Source organism: Camarhynchus parvulus, chromosome 7 (assembly GCF_901933205.1).
Source record: "Camarhynchus parvulus chromosome 7, STF_HiC, whole genome shotgun sequence".
Classification (NCBI taxonomy): Eukaryota; Metazoa; Chordata; class Aves; order Passeriformes; family Thraupidae; genus Camarhynchus; species Camarhynchus parvulus.
In genome coordinates, this window is record NC_044577.1 from 33,745,640 (window position 1) to 33,765,799 (window position 20,160).

At 39.8% G+C, this 20,160-nt stretch overlaps 1 protein-coding gene across 1 annotated transcript in view; it reads left to right on the forward strand.

Annotated features, from left to right (window-relative positions):
- The first annotated feature begins 9,357 nt into the window (after window positions 1-9,357).
- The window catches only part of ARHGAP15 (Rho GTPase activating protein 15), a 302,239-nt gene continuing 291,436 nt past the window's right edge, over window positions 9,358-20,160 (forward strand). Inside the window, exon 1 of the mRNA XM_030952453.1 lies at window positions 9,358-9,522. Within this exon, the coding sequence (XP_030808313.1) occupies window positions 9,358-9,522 (165 nt within the window). The remainder of the gene's footprint in view (window positions 9,523-20,160) is intronic.

Below are 20,160 nucleotides of genomic sequence, written 5' to 3' on the forward strand. Positions count from 1 at the left end.
ATGGAAAGCTTGGATGAATATCCAAATCTCTGTGAGGAGAAGTTCTGCAAAATTGAGCTGGAAGTATTTCAAGCAGCCTTACTTTGAAATTTCTGTCACTTCTGCTTCTGCTTGTATCTGTAAATACTGCAAGAATAACCTTTCCCATAGTATCTCATCACTCCAGATCTGGCAACATTAAAAGTAACAACACTTTTCTGAACATTTAGGCTATAGGAACAGATTTCTTTCAAGCACCGGGGAAAATTTGTGATTCTTATGTGATCTTCCTAGAGAAAACACTGTTTTTTTTTTTTCCTTTAATTCTGAATTAGACAGCTTTAAACTAAAAAGTTGCCATGAACAAGCATCAGGTGCAGGTGTGAAATGAGTTTAGCCTGGTCAGTCTTGAGGTGTTTGCAAAGCCATGGCTCTAATCTGTACTTATCTGTAGTAAATAAAACTTTAGAGTAAAGGACAGAAGTAGAAGGAAATTTTCTTCTCCTTATGATAGGACAGGTCAGGAATAACCAAGCATTCTCCTCTAGCACTTAATAGGTCATATTTAGTGTTAAGCCAATTAAATGCATGAATTATAAGTTGTCACTAAATTTTATGCTGCTGTAAATTACCCAATGCCATTGGTCTAATGTCCAAACCCTTCCAGTCCTGCTGTTCAGAGCCACTGGAAGCATTGGAAGTGCTGTGCATGGGATGATGCTCACAGATTGGTTTTTAATAGTTAATCTATAGGACCAATATTCTCCATCAGAAGGATTGTCTAGCTTTCACAGCACAGAAAACAGAGGCAGGTGTCCTGGATCAAAAGCAATCCAGAAAGAAATGAAAGGTGCTGCCAGCAGGAAGACCTAGAAGTAGATTTTTTTTTTTTCCTCAGGCATGTTCTTTTACATATTCAAGTGAATTTCTACTATGGACAACTGTTCCCAGAACATATGCAGGCCAAACTGTACACAAAGGATACTTTTAGCTTCAAGTTCCACTGGGAGCTGAGATAGTGAATTGACATGGGAATGGTGCAAGTAGACTCCATTATGCTATCCCATATGATATATTGGGACAGAAGAACTTTTGAAACAACTGCTACCTTTGCTGAGACTTTATTATGTAACATAATTAGAAAACTAAGTGGTGCAAGAGGAGGCATGACCATATGAAATCACTTGATGATTTTCTTTTACCCTATTTAATGTGGTTTTGCTGTTTTCAATAATATCTCAGTGACATTTCCAAGCAAGTTTGATTTGTGCAGGGAAGACCTGCAGACAGCAGGTCATGGAGCAATACAGGATCAGAGTTGTTGGATCTGGAGTCATAAAATGTGGATGTGAAGGGTTGGTCATTGTATCCACAAAACTTTGGAATTGTAACTCTCCCATTCTCCTCTCTTTCTAATTCTCAGAACATTTCCAGCCAGATGGGAAAGCATTTCCAAAGGGAGCAGGTCTCTGCCCCATAGAGACCAAACAGATTTTCCGTTTTCCTTTGTCATCTGTCCTGCTCTTTTTAAGGGATTATCTGTGTATAGAAGGAAACAGAATCTGGGGTTGTCATCTTCTATGAAATTCCAGAACAACACAGAGGAAGTCTTTAGGCCCTTCATTGACAACCATTGCGAGTCCAGAATAGGCACATAAATTTTCTCTCTTCATATTTCTCTCCAACTAATTCTGGAGAAAAATCAAGCAAAAATTTTAAAGATTAACAATATTTCCATTGAAAATATTTGGATATTTTTCTGCCACTTGCTAGAAAGTGGGACTTGATATAAACCTTTTGTTATGATATTTTATCCTTTTTTAGAATTATTTTTTATTTTGCAGTGTGATATTACTTCTTGAAAAAAGTAGAAAAAGGCTGCAGTCAATCTTCACATCAATAAACCACTCATAGTTTTAGCCCATCTGTCAATGGACAGGAAACACTGAAGCCCCAGTTGTACAAGTCTGTAAGGTATTGTGGGGTGCAGACTGTATTTATGTGGGTCTGTGACCTGCTGTAAGTACTGAATAACATATCCCTAATATGTGTGGAAAACCCCCAGGAATGAAAAGTGAAGTACCACACTCCAACACTTTAATTCTTAGGAACTGAGTCATCAAAAAACCAAACTTTAAGTACATTCTTAGACCCAAAATTAAACAAAACCATTGCTTCCGTACCGTGGGGCAAGTGTGTGCCCTTCCCTCTTGTTACAAAGTGCATTTCCTAGCCTGATCCTCCTCAGGGGTGCTTAAATGGTGCTGTTGCTCAGCTGCAATTCCATCAGCCTCAGCTGGGTCACTGGGAACTCAAAATCACAATCAGGCCTGTAAAACCTGCCTGGAACCACCTTCTCTGTGTTGCACAAGCCAGAAAGAAATTAAGTTATATGAAAACACATTTTGTTCCTACTGGATATTAGGTTGGTACATGAGATTTCTGTTGTGAGAATTATGTAGTTGCTAACCAAGAGCTGTAAAATATAACCCTCTCTTAATATAAGAGAATAAATCAGAGAGGTTGAAATTGTCATCATGCCAAGGATCAGGTTAAAATCTCACAGATAATCTCACAAAGGTTTTTCAGCCTAAAGACTTGTTTGATGCTTTACTCCTGTATTGAGTTACTACTTAGATGGCCTGCTAAGTCATAGGACAAGAAGAAATGGCTTCAAGTTGTGTCAGGGGAGGTTTATATTGGATTTTAGGGAAAATTTCTTCACTGAAAGGGTGATCAAGCATTGGAACAGGCTGCCTAGGAAAGTGGTGGAATCACAGTGCCTAGAAGTGTTCAAAAACATGGAGCTGTGATGCTTCAGGACATGGTTTAGTGATGGACCTGTCAACAGATGATGTTTGAGGCATTTCCCAAGCTCAGTTGTTCTCTGATTCTATGATTTGGGTCAAGCTGTGTTGAGAAATTTGCCTTTAGGTACATCCTTCATAGAGACTGAATGATATACCTCAGAGCATAAAAAAATGTGAATAATGGTTCAGGCAGCTTATGCCACACATGGTGACAGAGAAATGCTGGACAGTGAGATATGGCTCCAAACAAAGCATAAAAGATGATTTGCTCTTCTCTTTGACCACAGCAGAGAGATGGGATAAATTGGAGTGGGCCATTTCTGCTTTTATTTGCAGAAAGTCCACAAGTACTGGACGAGGAAAGAGAAATCACAAAGCCAGCTTTTAGAGGAGCTCCATAATCCTTGCTCTGTGTTGTGTGTTCTGAGACAGCAGCAAAACTCTAATATGTTGGCAACGGGGTAAAAAATTAAATGAGGGTGTGATAATTAATGCTGATGAACATGGTTTTTGTAGGGTGCAACACCTTAGAGATGAGATTGCAATTTTGGGTGATATGGGAAACTGAGTTTAGGACATTTAACATTCTACAGCAGGCTGAACCTGGCACTAAATTCTGCTTTATTGTCTATCTGGTATAAAGAGACAAAAGTGGGGTAAAGAACCAGGCAGATGGTGTTGTCATTCCTGATTTCTTGCTTTGATTAAAGGCAGGAGTGATGGTCGATATTAATCCTGCTTCCTAAGTACCTGATATTATTTTTGCAAATGAAAAGGCATAGGAAGGTTGGAAGGTTATATCTGCTTTGTATTTTCAGTCCAGTGGATTTCTCTGCTTTCCAGTACTCAGATAAACTGGCTTCAGGACACTCCTGGGCACCAGCCCAGGACACTGCGTCCCTCAGCAGCCTTTCCTGCCTGTGTCCCTGCCCTGGGCACAGGGGTGTGATGTGTCAGCTCTCAGAGCAGCACGGTGGGGATGGCTGAAATAAAATAGACACAGCAAAGCGCAGATAGGAGTAATTTTTAAAACCCCAACAAATTATGGAGCAATTTACTGGCTATTCTCTCTCTTTACATGTAGTTTTTTCATTTGTGCATCTTTATTTAACATCACTGGGTGTGTGTTCAAGCACTTGCTGCCCTGAGCAGTGCCTCTGCAGAGATATCAGTGTAGCCAAGGGCAAAACGTAACAGCAGCACTATGTACGTGGTGTGTTGATTTTGGTGATAAGCACTTTCGCAGACAAACTGACACATTCTCCTAAACAGGAGCGCTCCAACTCACCACATGTCTGGCATTCTCTTGTTTTTTTTTCAGTTGTTAACTGCAACTTCTGCTTCCATTTTTGTGGTTTTGCAGGCTCACAGGTCTGCCTTGATGGTGAACCTAGTGCTGATTTTTATCCTTCTGTGATAATGTTGCATTAGGTTTTGTCCATGCTCCTCAAGTACTGTGTGTTCTTGAGCAAAGTACTTAAATTAGTCAAGGCAACAAGATGCACTTCAGTTTTGCAGTGTTTGCACTCTGCTGCGCCGAGAACTTTCATGCTCATTATGCTTCTGACTTGACAGTGGTGCAAGTCATAAGGAGAAAATGTGGGGAGAAATTAAAAGCTTATAATCTTATTTAGAAATACTGAAAAAATATAATAGATAACAAATTCGAGTGCTATTAATTAGTTGGGTTTTTTTCCCCTTTTTTGGAGAAAAGTACATGTTACCACTGTTTAATCATAGAAACCTATAATGATGTGTGTTGGAAGGGACTTTAAAGACCATTTTGTTCCAGCCCTATGCCATGGTCAGGGACACCCTCCACTATCCCAGGCTGCTCCAAGCCCCATCAAACCTGGCCTTGGACACTTCCAGGGATGGGGCAGCCACAGCTTCTCTGGTAGAAGATGCTGATGAATTATCATTTGCATTCTGTCTTCTACTGTATGTAGCTGTAGGAAATGTATCGCTCAAGGCAAAATTTGGAAATACTGCTATCTTCTTGTTTCTTGAAGAATTAATTCTCTGCGTTGTAGAAAATCTACATACTGACTTTACCAGTCCTGCAGCAAAATTCAGGAAATAAAGTTCTTGGCTAATACCAATCGGTTCAATCATTATAGGGTCATTTTTTGGACAAAGTAGCATGTATAAAATGGATTAAAATACTGATAAATTCAATATGAAACTCATTCTATGTCCATGAGGTGCTGTAGGAGGGCAGTTCACACAGTCATTCTGGGACAGAAACTGTAGTTCAGCTACAAGAGATGTAAGAATGGTAGGGATAAGAGCAATTCACTATCTTAATTTTTTCAAAAAGCTAAAAAGTGTATTTTTGCTTTTTTGATAGAAACTCTAAATAGCAACAGAAGGGTTTGCTTTAGTTTGTTTTATTTTTTTGTTTTGTCATCTCCTTTCTCTTTTCAAAAGGACAGATAATAATTTTCCCCCATCAAACAAAAATAACTGACATATTTTCACTGTTATCAAACATCATGATTCTGTGAAAGCTCTACTTTTAAATAAGACATTGAAGAAAATCTCCTGGTGAATAGTTTTGGCAATTCCCAACATTTTGTGGGGAAGGAAGAGATCTGATCTTCACCATTTGCTGTGCAATTCTCTAAACCTGGGCTGGATTCTCAGAACTGGGATGGCTTTGCCGTGTGTGGATTTGCATCAGCAATAACCTTTTTGTTTTTCACTTCTACAGCCCTCATTATTTCCACACCATGTGTTTGAAAGTCAGCTGTACATTTAGGAATTGGAGTTTTAAACTCTCTAGGAACTGTCAAATGCCACTTGAATGTTTATCAGCCAGCTCTCCCCTGTAGCTGGTGCCTGAGCTCTGGCTTAACTCAATCTGCTGCACTACAAGGTTGCTATGCTACTTGCTGGAGCAGACTTACATCCTCCTGGAGCATTCCAAACACATGGACCCATCTGTGGGAAAAGTCTTTGGAGGAGTTGGCCCACTGAGGCTGCAAATTTTATTAAAGGATGAACCACTTCTTCCTTCAAAGAAGGCTCTTGGCCTCCTGAAGCATCTCTGAAAGTGACTGGGTGTGTAGGACTGAATTGGTTTTGCTGCCACAGCCAAAAAGGGGATTTTGTTCCTTCAGCTTGGTAGTGTTTCTTGCCCCATAAGTAAGTGATTCACCCACTCTCCAGAAATTAAATTTCTCCTTCCTCATACCTACTGTAACCTCTTTTCCCCGCTCTAAGAATCAGCCTTTAATTCCTGCATCATCCATCTGTCCTCATGTCAAGGATTTTTCTTGCCCCTGACTGTTCCTCACCCTTTTCCAACTTGCCCCTTCTGTTCCACAGCGCCCCAAAACAGGTATTTCTGAGAAGAATTTTGAGTGTGTACCCTTGTTTTCCTTCTCTTAGGTTAATGTCTCAAAGTTGTCCTGTCCCTTTACTCCACGAACACTCTAAACAACAAGGTGGAGAGGAAGGGAAATTCTGTCTTGGTTTAATGCCTTTCTCTAGCAAATCAACCATAGGAGGTTTCAAAACTGAAATTTATATCCAGATGCTAACTGTTTGCCAAAAGACAAATCAGATAATTATATAATGGACATGGAGTGCCACACAAGCAGTGGCATGGGGCTTGGCAGCTCTGCCTTCTAAAGGAAGTGAAACAAATTCCCCTGCAAAACGGGCCCAAACTTGGCCCTGATGCTTCTAATAACAATTTGGAAGCACCAACTCATAAATGCAGAAGATAGGATCCTTTGTATGTTTTCTGACGATATCTGTTTCCTGATGGTCTTCCCCTCTGTTATCTTAAAAAAAAAAAAGTTAGAACAAAAATAAGCAAACAAACAATAGAGGCAGGGCAGAGTATGAGGATTACCAAATCCTCCTTGCAAATGCAAATGTCGTGCTGTTGCATTTGTGGAGCTCATATTCAGGGTGCCATCTACTGGCACGTAGGGCTGGTAACGCTGTCAGGAGCCTGCCTGGAGCTCGGACAGCAAAGGATTCCTACCTGAAAATCCTAAGGGCACAACTTTTGTACCTTTCTTCCATATGATGTCAGACTTCCTCCATATTCTGCAGGATCCCACTGTGTTTTACGCTAAGACAAATCTAATGGTGCAAATGCTCCATTATGGGTTTTGTTGTTGTTTTCTTTTATAATAGTTCCTGTAATTTTAGTATCTTGGAAAGCCTCCTTGTAATACTCTGATGTATGCAAATTAGCTCAAATGTCAGGAAAATTAAGCAAGGTTCAGTGAGATTAGAACCAATAGTTTCAGAAGTCTTTGCATCCCTGCCAGTTACTGTGCTCCTACTTGTGATCCAGGGCATGACTTTGTCACACCATTGAACTTTTTTATGGCACATCGTGTACTGACAACATCAGGCAGACACTACCTAATTAAAACTCATAATGCTCCTGAGAAGGGATATGTCAGAGCTTTATAGGTGGGAGATTTCAGAAGAAAATCTGAGCAATGTGCTCCAGCCAAACATTGGATCCGTGACAGAGCCAGCGCTGCTCTCGTCTCTCGAGTCTGATCCTCTCTCCAGCCTGGAGCCTACTGAAAATCTGTTGAGAAGCAATTTTGATTTGATACCAACATGAAATACAAAATGGTTTGACTCTCCAAGTTTAGGGGGAGAGAAAAAATAATTTCCTGCTTGGAGCTGCTGCAGTCCTCACTGCCAAAATGGCAAAGTATCCCTGTGACATGGATTTGGGTGCTGACTGCTCTGAAGGGTGGTGAGAAGTGTCTTGAGGAGGGAGAACACACAGTGCTGCCCAGCAAAGATTCATGGAAAGAGTTTTCTCAAGTGCACTACACCAGCTCTGCAGCAGTCACAGGCAGGCATGCCCCTAAGTAACATGAAACAGCTTTAATCTAATTTCTATAACCTGAGGTTCAACTTCTGTGGGGATCCTTGAGTAACCGAGTCAATGCAGGAAACAGCCAATGGGCACAAGCTTTGGTTTTGGTATGTTTTTTTTTTTTAATTAAATTCAGTGTTTCTATCATGGCACATCATGTTGAGTGAGCAATGGGTTAATATTAAAGCACTTCTTTCTTTTGTCGAGAGTGCTATCATGAATGCATACAAATTCCCTTGAAGGTCCCAGCCCATGCCAGGGGAGTTGGAAATATGTGATCTTTGGGTCTATCTGTGGTTCTATGAAAAGCCTTCTGGACATGGGCCAACCACTTCTAGGTGTTCCTGCTTGAACAGGTTGGACCTACCAAGGTCTCTTCCACCCTCAGCCATTCTGACTGCATGACCAGTTGTTATCATCCTCTACATTTAGGGCAATTTCCTGTGAGGGGTGGTTTTATCAGTGCTGAGAGGCTGAAGCTGGGGGAGCTGTGTCCTCCCACCTGCCCAGGCTGTGGTCCTGCCCAGAGATGTGCAGCAGAGCTCCCCATCTCCCCCTCCCACCTTCACACCTGGATGATGTGTTCTCTGCTCTGACATCTTCACAATAACGGGCTTTCTTGAAATCAAGGCATTTAATCTTTCAGAGCCTTCAGAAGTTGCCAGGATGTTGCTAGAAATAGCCATGCTCTCCAACCCGTTTGGAAAACGCTGATTCTTCAACAGTTTATACTATAACTGCACTTAAATGGATTTCCATTTCCCTGGCTCCATAGTTGGGAAACCAGCTTTTTCAGCTTGTGTAGTATCTCTTCCTTACACATTTTCTCATGTGGTTACACAGCAATATAAAGAGCCAGTTTTCTTGTGACTCTCAGTAGATTGCAGCACCCACGAGCTTCATGTAGTAGTACGAGGGTGAGCAAGGGGGGAGGAAAACAGAGCAAGTGTTGTACTTCACTGCCTTGGTGTTTTCTGCAGGAAATATAATGCAATTTTGTCTAGCAAAAATGTTTTGAATAGCTAGGAGGGAGTTAGTTGAGTTGTTCTATCACTAAAATGGGAGGTTGAACAGCAGCACTGTGATCACTCTAGGTCCACTCCCCATCCAAGGGCTTGAGAGCTCAGCCATTTCTCAATTTCACATTCTTAAAATGGACAGAGAAACAAAAATCTCATCCATGCTGCTGGTAGGATTGTGAAAATTAAGGGCTATTTTATCAGCTCCAGGACACTGCAGGGCTTCAGTGTGGCCCTGAGATGCACTTGTAGCTGGCCCGTGTGGGACTGTGGAGGTAAGATATGTTAATTGGCTTCACAGCCTGTCCTTTCCCTTTGCAAGATTTAAAATGTGCCGTGCGAGCAGGGCCAAAGACAAAGTGGAGTGGCTGCCAGCTGGACGTGGCAGAGGCTTGCAGGGAGATTACACCATGGAGGAGAATGGCTTTTGAGATAAGGATAATCTTTTACATAAACTAACTCTTCCAAGGCAGTTTGGATGGGAGGGTGATAAGGACAATAATCAAACTGCAGGCTGACACAGCTGATAGTTATCCTGGTGTTCAAAGATGATCAAGATCTTGCCAGCAAGACAACCCAGCTTCTTCTCCTGACTGCGGTGACACAGACCTGGCATTGATACGTTTTTGTATGAGGAGTCCCTAGATTAATGCTCTTATTTCACATTCTTCAGGTCAATCCAGCAACCATGGAAAGGTCTTCAACTTCTGATGCAGCCTCTGAAAAACCTAATCCTTCCCACCATAGCACAGGGGCTGTTCAAATGAGGATCAAAAATTCCAACAGTCACCACGACAGGCTGAGCCAAAGCAAATCTATGATTCTCTCTGAGAATGTGAAAGTCGCCGAGCCCGTAAGTAAAACACTCCTAATATTTTCTGAGTCTTCCAAATTTTTAAAAATCTACAGATTTTTTTATGCGTGTTAAGACACTGGTTCCATTATCATCCTTTGAAAGGAGGGATCTAAAGTCACTAATACATTTTTAGGAGTATCTCTAGGCATTGGAATAACAATTTTCCTTCATGAAATACAGAATTTGGCTTTGGTGGCCATGATCATGACATCTACTCAGCATTTCAACTCTCAGTTGTAACAGCACTTAAGTAAGGCTTAAGTAAGTAGAGAATAGCACTTCCAGTTTCAGATACACATCACAGTTTCTCAAAAGGCAAACTTCAAAAGCAGACAGAAGAAAACAAATGGAAATTTCAAACAACTTTGTAAAAAAAAGTCTTGCTCTAAGACTGAATGAATTGTACAAAAATCAGACACTGAACGTATGCTGTTATTTCAATAGTAAACAGTCAAAGGAGTTGAGTTGTTTTTTTATCCATTAGCATTTTTTTTTTAAATTAAACAGTTAGTGATGAACTCTATTGCCAGTTGCATCCCTGCCCCTGTGTACTCCTTGTGAGCTACTAAACAAACTGATTGGTATGAGTCTCCCCTGGTTAATTTTCTTCCATAATGGTGGCAACTTGCAGCTGAGGCCATATGATGTTACAAAATTATTTATGCAATGTTAGCCACTTTTTTGGACTCCAGATCCATTTTGTTCCCAGAGAATGCAAATGAGGGGGAAAACTCTGTTAGCTGGGGACAGAGTCCCAGATCTCAGCCACTTCTCACAACCATGCCAACAATAATTTTTTTGCTGTTGATGTAATGGATTCCTATAAAATATTCAGCTTTTTGACAAAGTTATTAAATGGAGGAAAGCCACCAGACCCTCAGTATTTCCTTTTTACTCAAAATTAAACCTCAGAATTTAGACTTATTTAGAAATATGTTGTTCTAGTAATTAATTTCTCTGGTGTAACTTAACAGATTTCTCCTTATATTTCTACAGTGAAAAATCTGTTTAGATCTTAGCAGCTGATAAGATACTCATTTACCATTTATTTAAATTATATTCTTTGCCTCAGACACACTGCATATGTTTCCTCCTTTTATCTGACTTGCAGCGCTTCTCCACCAAAAACTTGGAACACTGCTTATAATAATTCACTGGGAATACTGTAATGTAATACCAGGAAGAACTGTACCTTTGAAAAAGTTTAAAAGTTAAGTATATTTAATGGTGCCTAACATTTTATTGGCTGTGTTTAACAAAAGGCACTAGGCTGCAGTTGTTTTTGACAAGCATGAAAACATCACAGCATGAGACTGCAAAAGGAATTATGTAGAGAAATTACAAGTGATCCATCTCTCAATGAATTATCCACCTCAATAGCCTGCAGAACTCAGCTACCAATTAACACCTACTTTATTACATGTTGGGATGTACTTAATAACTTTCATGTGTTTATGCACTATTACCTTGACTGATGCCTCTTGTACAATTAGGCATAATTGGCATATCAATATGCAAAAGTTAAAAGGATTAACCCTCTTAAAACTAATGAGCATTTCTGTATCCAGCTGCTAAATGAGACAAAATTAGCATTTTTCACTTTTGGGCAGGATTTTATCATGCAGTTTCTCATTGTTGATATTACCTTGTTACATAACTTTAGTTTGGGGGATAGTATGCTGGACTGTTACAGAGCAAGGGCTCTAAAAAGTTAAATTAGACATAAATATTCACTGCTGCATCCCAACAACCACACCAGGTGCAATATATGTTCATTGGCTGGGAGCTGGAAAGTTGCTTTGTGTTGCATTTGTTTAGTAGCTAATTACATAAAAGCGGAATTTTACCGAGTATATGTCACTTTACCAAGCAAACTTGGCTCCGACATAATAGATTGAAAGCTTGCCATGCTACTAATTTCCTTTCTGTTTCAATTCTTTTCATCTCTTTTTGCCATGCAGAATTTTCTGACTAGATATTGACAGGCTGAAAGTGTTTGGGCGTATTTACTTAAATAAGCCTCTTAAAGTTGTTTGCTAACGCCCAAAGTAAAAGCAAAAATTCCCAAGGATCCAAATTATTTCAACTGTGGGCTTGAAATGCAGCAAGTAAAAGGAACAGTGAAACACCAGTTGTGTGTATCAGTCGTGTGCTGACATATCTGGGCATGTGACATGGGAAGGATTTGGGGGAAAGCAATGCAGGGGAGTATCTCCTATCCTTCCAAGTGTCTTGAAAAAGAAGGGTCCAGATATATGTGTATTTATATAAATTTAATAATATTGTTTTAAAAATCAAAGCGCTCCTCCCATTGCACTTTTCGACACAGTCTTCACTTCTTCATTTAGAGGCATGCAGATCCCTGCTAAAAGACACATATTACCAGAATATTAATCAAAGCTAATTATTTTGTGCTTGAAGAAAAAAAGGATTTATCCTCATCTTTCTACTTGGAAATTTTCTGTTTTCACGGTCTGCCTCTGTTTAGATGATGGATATAATCCATGAGGCATCCATTGATTATGTTTATTTTCTATTTTACATTGACTGAGTATTTTTGTCCTATTATTGGAGAGATTTTTCTTTTGAAAAAAACTAGAAGCAGCTGAATAAAGGATTCCATAGCACCCTTTTGCTGCCCATGCTTGGTGTGTGCAATACACTCTGTTCTATTAATAAATGGGTCAAATCCTTTTTACTCAACTTATGCAAAACCTACTGACTTTAGTGGATTAAGGCAATCAGCCTTTGGCACATTTTGAACAATCAATAGAAATATAGATTTCTAAAACTTATTTGGAAAGAGGAAATGCCCACTCTGGACAATAAAGGGCGTAAACCAGGCACAAAGGTAGAGAGATGGGTGATTTATAGAGGAGAAAAACGCCTAATTTTCTCTGAGGGATTTGCTGTAGTCTGAAGCATGTGCTGTGGTGCTTGTGAACACACCTGGGGCTATACTTTTGAAGGTGAACAGATTATTTTCTGTAGGGTGACAGGGAAGGATGTGCATCATACAGCAGCAGGGCCAGATGCATGTGTGCATTTTATAGTGGTGCAGATGCAAGTGTGGGAGGCAGGAACTAAACAAGCAAGAGATTATTGGGGGTTTATGTTATTTATTTCAATGGAAATGCCTGAGCTTTGTGCAAAGGTTGAAATTGATATTAATGTAGAGTGTAAAGAGCACAAATCACAAAGCTGGACACAGGCTGTGGCAAGTGAGGGCTCTTTCTGTGCTTAATGGCATTGTCTGGACTAGCAATGTAAATGAATATTTGCTATTTTCATCTGTTAAATCCCAGGGAAGTGCATTTTGCTTCATTCAGAACAACTTCAAACAATGAAATGTCTTTTTTATTGGTGTCTATATTAAGAATTAGAACCTATTTAGACATTCCAAAATGTTAATGTATTAGAGCTTTCTCTGATTAGGTTAAACAAACTGGTAGGTTTATTTATCTCCCTAATACATTATCAGAGGAATGGGAAGCAATCTTCTTTTGTTTCTTACTCCTGTGATCATAGAACACTTGCCAAAGTTATGGCTAGCCAAAAAGACAGAAATAAATTTGCTAAAAATATAAACCTTCTGTTTAGCAGAGTTTTTGAGCCATATTTTGAAATTGCAGGGCTTGTACATGTTTACTTCAAATCAAGCTTATAGTCAAGTTTGAGGCTTTGTTTGTATAGATTGTCCTGAAGTAGATCCTGATATTTAATTAAAATGACACTAAATCACATTGAATTGATAAGACTTGGCATCTCAAACAAAGGTAATTGCCCGTATTGGTTTTGTACAAAAATAGAGCTGCTTGGAAAATGTGCAGCCAACACAGACTGTCAACTCCATTTATAGATCAATATGTGAAAACCATTGATCAGGCAGGCATGTGTAACAGTAACACTTTGCATTTATTTGTTGTTTTTATACCATGTTAAGGCTTACAGGATTATCGGCTTCCAAAATATTTTGACTTCCTCGTAAATATGTTATCTGTTTAATGTTAATTGCAAGACAGTCTCCAGCCCTCTTTTAGAGTATTTTCAGTTTCATTGCTATGGGTAGTTTTAGCTCAAAAAGGGATTATTTCAATCTCTGCGAGATCATCAGAGCTTCTTTTATAGTGTAGTTTATTTAGGGAAAGTTTTTGAGGATAGCTCTTTTTTTTTCTTCCCCTAGTTTACTTTTTTTCTTGAAGGAAATAGCAAATCTTGACAAAATATTTCTAAAAGCAGGAAACCTTCTCCTGATGTAGTTTTGAAAAATATTCTCTTTACTATGATCTAATAGTGACTGCCCAGGCTTTATTCTCTGCAAATTTTGTCATCATACACTGGTCTGTTATAAATGCAGCCACGTTTGTCTTTATAAAAGAAAAATGCTGTGTTCCCTTCAAAGTGTACACAAATCATGCAATAGCACTGGGACAGATACAGAAAAATATATGAGCTTCCCATGACAAGGGTGGGAATTGTTAATAAATGCAAGCTTACACCTTATTTGCTCCAAGTATTTCAGGGTAGGTGTGAAAGCCGTAGATCAACAAACACAGTCCAGTTTCACTTCTCGACCATGAATATTGCTAAAAGAAAACAAGTCTGTTTAGTAATGTTAGTCATTCTCCTTTCCAGGGCAGGAAAATGAGAAATGAAGTGTGTCATATGTCCCCTTACTGTGTTCAGACTGGTTTTGTGCTTTGAAAATGTAGATCTGCTCTCTGCTGAGTGTGGTGCTCACAGACTGCCTCCTTCGGCCCTTGGCTCCAGTTTTTCACCCGTTTCAGCGCCTGTGTCCCTCGTTCCCTACCTGAGGAGTCGCTCTGGCTCTGGGGCAGAGGCCCTCAGCCTGCACAGATGTGCCCCTCTGTGCTGATGTATGTTCCCCATACCATAAAGTCCTCTGACTTAAAAGCTGAAAGTAGAATATTAATTCATGATCCTATTTTAGCTTATCTTCAATAAGTGATTTTTCTCAGTTTTGCCTCCCAACCCTTTCACAGGACCAATATTTTGTGTGCAGGTGTGTTTTCAGGTTCAAAACAAGCCTCTTGCTTTTGTGAATAATATTTTTTCATTTCTATTTTCTTAAATATGCCCCGTGAGCAGTTATTCTTTATTGTATATTTACATCATAGCACTTCAGCTGAAATAATCCTGGCTAAAAAGGAAGAAGTTAATTTTATTGTTCGACTCCCCATTTATTTCTCCTCCCCATAGTTTCACTGTACAATTTCAGCTGCGTTGCTTGACAGGCAGCATCATAATGAGATCATAGAAAAAGGAAATAACCAGCACCTATTTCTGCTTGAAAGCAAGGATAAATTCATTTCAGCTCTATTAAGGGAGTGGTGAATGTAACTGGTTTGGCTTCCTTGTTAAGCCAAACCGAAGTTCAGACAAGATATTATAGGGGTCAGAATTGCTGATTTTGACTTTTACTCAGTGTGACAGAAGGGTAGAAAAAAGGTTCAAAAACCTCTATTTTTTTTTTTTTTTTTTTTTTTTGCAATCTTACATTATCTCACGCTGTGAAAATCTTTACTCTATTTACCAAGCACAAATTAGTCTTGCCAAAGGTTCTGAAAGTTTGCTACTTCAGCTTAGATCCTAAAACTTCAAAGAGAGCTGCAACTCCACAAATTAGTGTATGTGCTCTGCCATGGCTATTTTCACTTGAACTTAGCTAAATTCGTTTATAATTTAGTGCTGATTGAACGCTGCCATAAACGTACACAAGACACATTTTTTAAAGTTAGTCCTCTGATTACTAATTTGAATAAAAAACTCTAACCTTGTTAGCATCTGGACTTATTTTCATAATAACAACCCCTTCAGAACCTACAAAGTAATGAATAATTGACAACAAATGAAATGTTTTGATAGTTGTCGGCACAAAGCATGTTTAATGTTTTGTGTTGCTTCCTAGCTAATTATGTAGATGACACATTTGTCAGACCTTGACTGCCATTAGAAACGTGTTTCCAGAGGGGAGAAAAACAGGCTATTCATAGAGTAATTAACTAGAATGCTCAATGACCTGTGAGAGATTCAAATGGCTGCCAGTTCAGACATTGTTTTGTTACAGAAGCAGAGGGGTAATTAAAATTCCAAATTACAGTGCTATGATGAAGCATTTGTTTGTTGACAGTATACTCTTACTCTAGTTTGTTAATTCTTTTTTAAATTGCTTCTAATCCATTTTATAGCTTTAGGAGCTCCGTCTTTGAATTTACTGACAACTAATATTATGGCAAATTGTTCCTCGGCGGGCTTGGCAGTTCCATGGGAGCACAAGGTGGGTGGGATGGAGCGGCTGCTCTCCCCCCAAACCGCCGCACCATGTGCCGCCACCGAGACGCGGCTAACGCGGCGCATCTTGTGAAATGATATGTTCATAATTCTGCGTTAGGGAAAGATGTCTGCTCAGGGCAGGAAATGGTTCAGATCGAGCAATAATAATCAGACAAATTGAGGGGAGGTGTCCTAGAACGTTAGGGGGAAGAGCTGTGATGGGGCTGCGGATGGGGTGACCGTGGGTTAGGTGAAGCACTTTGGGAAGGCGAGGTCCGCTCAGTGATGGAGTTTTGGAGGACAATCGTCTGCTTAAAGGAATCAAGCACAAAACACGAGGAATGGGGTGTTTCATAAGAGTCCACTGTATCTTTGCCAGCGCCCTTTGCAGGCAGTAATGAACCTGACAGGGTAAGCTGTCTTTTCTCCTCCAAATGGGGACTCTTTGCAAGTCCAAAGTGTTAAAGTTCTCTAAACAATGAATTAAATGCAAGCCCGAGTGAAATATTTATTTACTTTGCCAAAAGTGAGACTCTGGTTTTGTTAAGGAGATGTGACAGAAGTAACATGGTGTTTGATGCAGGAGAGCTGACAGCGGCATGGAGTGAGCGCTGATTATCCCGAAGACACTGTCAGCCGGGATTGATTTCCACTTTCTCCGTTTATGTAACGGTTCCTGTAATACAGCTGACCCCAAATCACGTTACCTTGTCATTTCTCTGCATGGATCAAGAAGAGATGAGCTGAAAATAGCTAGGCACTGACCTTGAACTTGGCGGAGAAGCGAGAAGTGACAGCGGGGGATGCTCGGCGGGGGATGCTCTGCGGCCGCGGCAGCACCAGGGGGCAGAGCAGCACCAGGGATTGCAGCTGGAGCAGCTGATCCCACGGACCCACAACCCCGTGCCAAACGCCTTTCCACCCTCCCCTTTCCTTCCCCTTCCCCTTTCTATTAATTTTCTTTTTTTCCTTTAAAAATTGGGGAGATGCTAGCTAGAGGAGCAGCTGTATCTAAAACATTGGTGTTCCCATCATCCGCCGCTTGAAAATGGAATTATTTGAAAGGATGTTCAATATTAAAATATCCTCCTGGCTGAATGCTCTGTTAAGAAGTTTTGCAACCTCTTTATGAATACCCCCCCACCCCACCCCCGTTGTTTTTCTAACATCTAGTGAACAAATCCAGCATTGTCTTTATCATTAATAGAGTTTTCTACAATTTGGGTGGTTTATGAGAAGATCAATGCATTCCTCAAAGTCTATAAATCCCTTTGAGTTTCATAGAAAGCTTGGTGTAGATAGATATAAAAATATTTTTAAGCTGATAGGACATCTAAAAAAGGGTAAAAAAAATTAAAGAGCTGTATTTTTTTGTTTTCAGATGAGACACTTCTCTCTGTTGTAATGTATGTCTTGAGGGAGAAAAAATGAAAACTTGGTTATAGAAATATTATTTAATTTACCATCTAAAACCCATGCTTGACTTCTTTTGTTCCATATTTTCTTTTAATCTCTTAACAGCCCTTTTAGTGTCTGATGCTGGCAGGAGCTGTGGAGACATGAGGTGGCAGTGCTGGTTCTTCTCAAGGATCTGGGGCTTTGGGGTGTCACTGCTCAGGGCAGGACCTTGTGAGAGCTTGGGGCAGCACCAGGAACCCTGAACTCACCCTTTAAGATATTTAGTCACTCTCTCACTCCCACTCTCATTTGTTAACACTGAGATGCTGATAGGGAAGTAGACAGAGAAACACTCAAAAAAAAAATCTTCTAATGTAGTGTTGGTAGTTCTTCAGAGAACACAGGAAAGACAAGGTGTAAATGGGAGTTTCTGGATTAGTAATTATTGATTTTATTGTCATCTATAGAAGTGTAGTGGAAATTCATGCTAATACCGGTTTTGGTCCACATCAAGTGAAATGTGATGTCCAGTTCTCCTGAAGAGCAGAGCGCAGGCACAGACTGAGGCTGTCATTTCTCACTGATAACTGGAGACTGGGGCTGTGGAGCCAACAGAAACTTAGAAGGAAAAAGGAGAAAGAGACACCGCTCTTCATTCTTTCCATCAGAAATGTGTGAAAATGGTGAAATGAGGTGAACTCTAACAACTCTGAATGTTTCTCTCCTTCAACTTATCTTGCTCAAACCCAAAGAACCATCATAGAGTTGAATCAGGAGTTTGTAGCTCAAAATTTGCTTCCTCCAAAACTCTGCAGAGTGTGGCCTTTAAGCTGTCCTGGTAAGGCAATGCAGCAGACTGAGAAAACCTGGACACGAGGCTTGAACCAACCCTCCAAATAAAACTATTTTCTCTACCTTAACGTCTGATTCAAATTACAGCGATCTCAGTGCTTTTGTATTACCATCATTTCAGAGCTCACACCATATATCCTTTCGGTTTTTACCAGTAGGAAAAATTTATTTCATAAAATCTCTGCTGATTCTGCTCCTCAGGCTTCTAATTTTTTGACTGTTTTATCCTGTAAGAAGTGGCATCCAAATACACAGACATGTTAATGACACTGAAGTTGCCATCATGATGCTAAACAGACCAACACACTAAAAACTTGCATCTTATTGATTCAGGAGTGAGACAGCAATATGCCATGATGTTAGCAAGATAATTTTATACATAATATTTCACTTGGCTTCCAAGATAGCCTTCAGTTGTATTTATTCATTGCAACCAAGTGGAGAAGGAGCTGGACTGGAATTTTGTCATGTTTCCCTGGTCCCAGCCCGGATGTTTGCCTGCCAAAGGGATTTTTTTAGTACTTTTTTCTGCTTCTCTACCTGTAAAGTGGGACTGTGGAGAGTCTATATTTCTTCTCCACACATTAAAGAGGCTGCCTCAAAGCTGGTTCAACCGTAATGTTTCAATCATGCTCTTTACGTAGATAATTCCATTCTCATCATATTAACCCTATTAATTAAAACAGAATTATTCCACAATTATGCTAGTGTAACTGAGAGGAGAACTTGGCCCCAGGTCCTGTACATTTTCCTTATCTATATTCTCTGTGCTTAACTGTTTCACTATTTTTCATCCAAAAAAGCCTTATTTTGGCTTCATCATTAATCAGTTCTCTTCCCTTGATTCTATACCCCTGTGCTTTCAGCGGCGTTAGGTTTCTCTGAGGGCCTTTGTGTTCTGTGCTGTGTGTTTCAAAAAGTATGCTTAAAAAGTGTTGTTTAAAGGAGTCTCTCTGGAAATCTGTGTCAGTGCACACCGTGACAGGGAACATAAGCTGTGGAATTATATTCCTTTTACGCTATCTTTATTAAATACTGTGTTACAGCTGAATTGTGGCATCTAACACATTTCCTTTCAAAAAATGCCGTCAGATTTGAAATATGTAGGTACTGAAACTGAGATTATATCAAACTTCCCATAGCTAGTCTTGGGCACCTGACCTGTGTAGCTTCCCACAGGGGAAAAGTAAGCTCCATTTCTTTAAATTTCCAATGAGAAGGGACATGTGTCTCCTTGCATTGAGCTACATGATATCACATCATGTGGCACCAAGTGACCCAATGCAACATGACAGGAGAGGTAAAGAACCAGGGTTTGGTTTTTTTTTTTTCTGTTTTATTACTGCAGTGAAACATTTGCAGTACCAATGAGGTGAAATGGGGATCAAATTACTTTGTGCATGCCCTAAATACATGTGCTATTGCACTGTGTATGCACACGCTTAATAAATGTTGTTTAATGCAATGAGAAGGGGTTTTAAAACAGACAAGAGTGTCCTTGTTAGGCAATGTGCCTATTCTTAGACAAATATTTGACAGCAGAATTCTCCTGCCCTAAATCACATGAAATTGCTTTTAAAGTCAACCTTTCTTTTTTTATTTTTTTTTCAGCATCTGATCCGGTCATGTTAACATGGCAATATTTTATTTTCTGTTTGATTTCCTGTTTGGTGTGATTCATAGCCTTAGTGGAAATAGGTGTTTATCATCCATGATTTTCTAGTTAAGGGTGTGCCTGCAGAGACACACAGCTGGATTGGAACCTCCCCCTTCAAAGGGCCCAGAACCCAACACCTTGAGAGGAAGAAGGAGCTTCATTTCTCAACATACAGCCTATTAAAAAAAGAAATCAATTTTTTTACTTACTTGTACTAGAGCAATGCAACTATGCTATGTCTGTTATTTTAGGACTGAATATGCCTAAACTCTAGAAGCAGTTGCACCTTTCTTTTTGTGATTATTGACTTTCTGAGCTGCCACACACTCTGCCAGTTGCAGTAAAAAGTGGCATTGAAGACTACAGCCAAAACCCAAGCAGAGTAAAAAAAATGTGTTTTCCTTTCTAATTGCTGAATCTTACCTCAGTTTTGG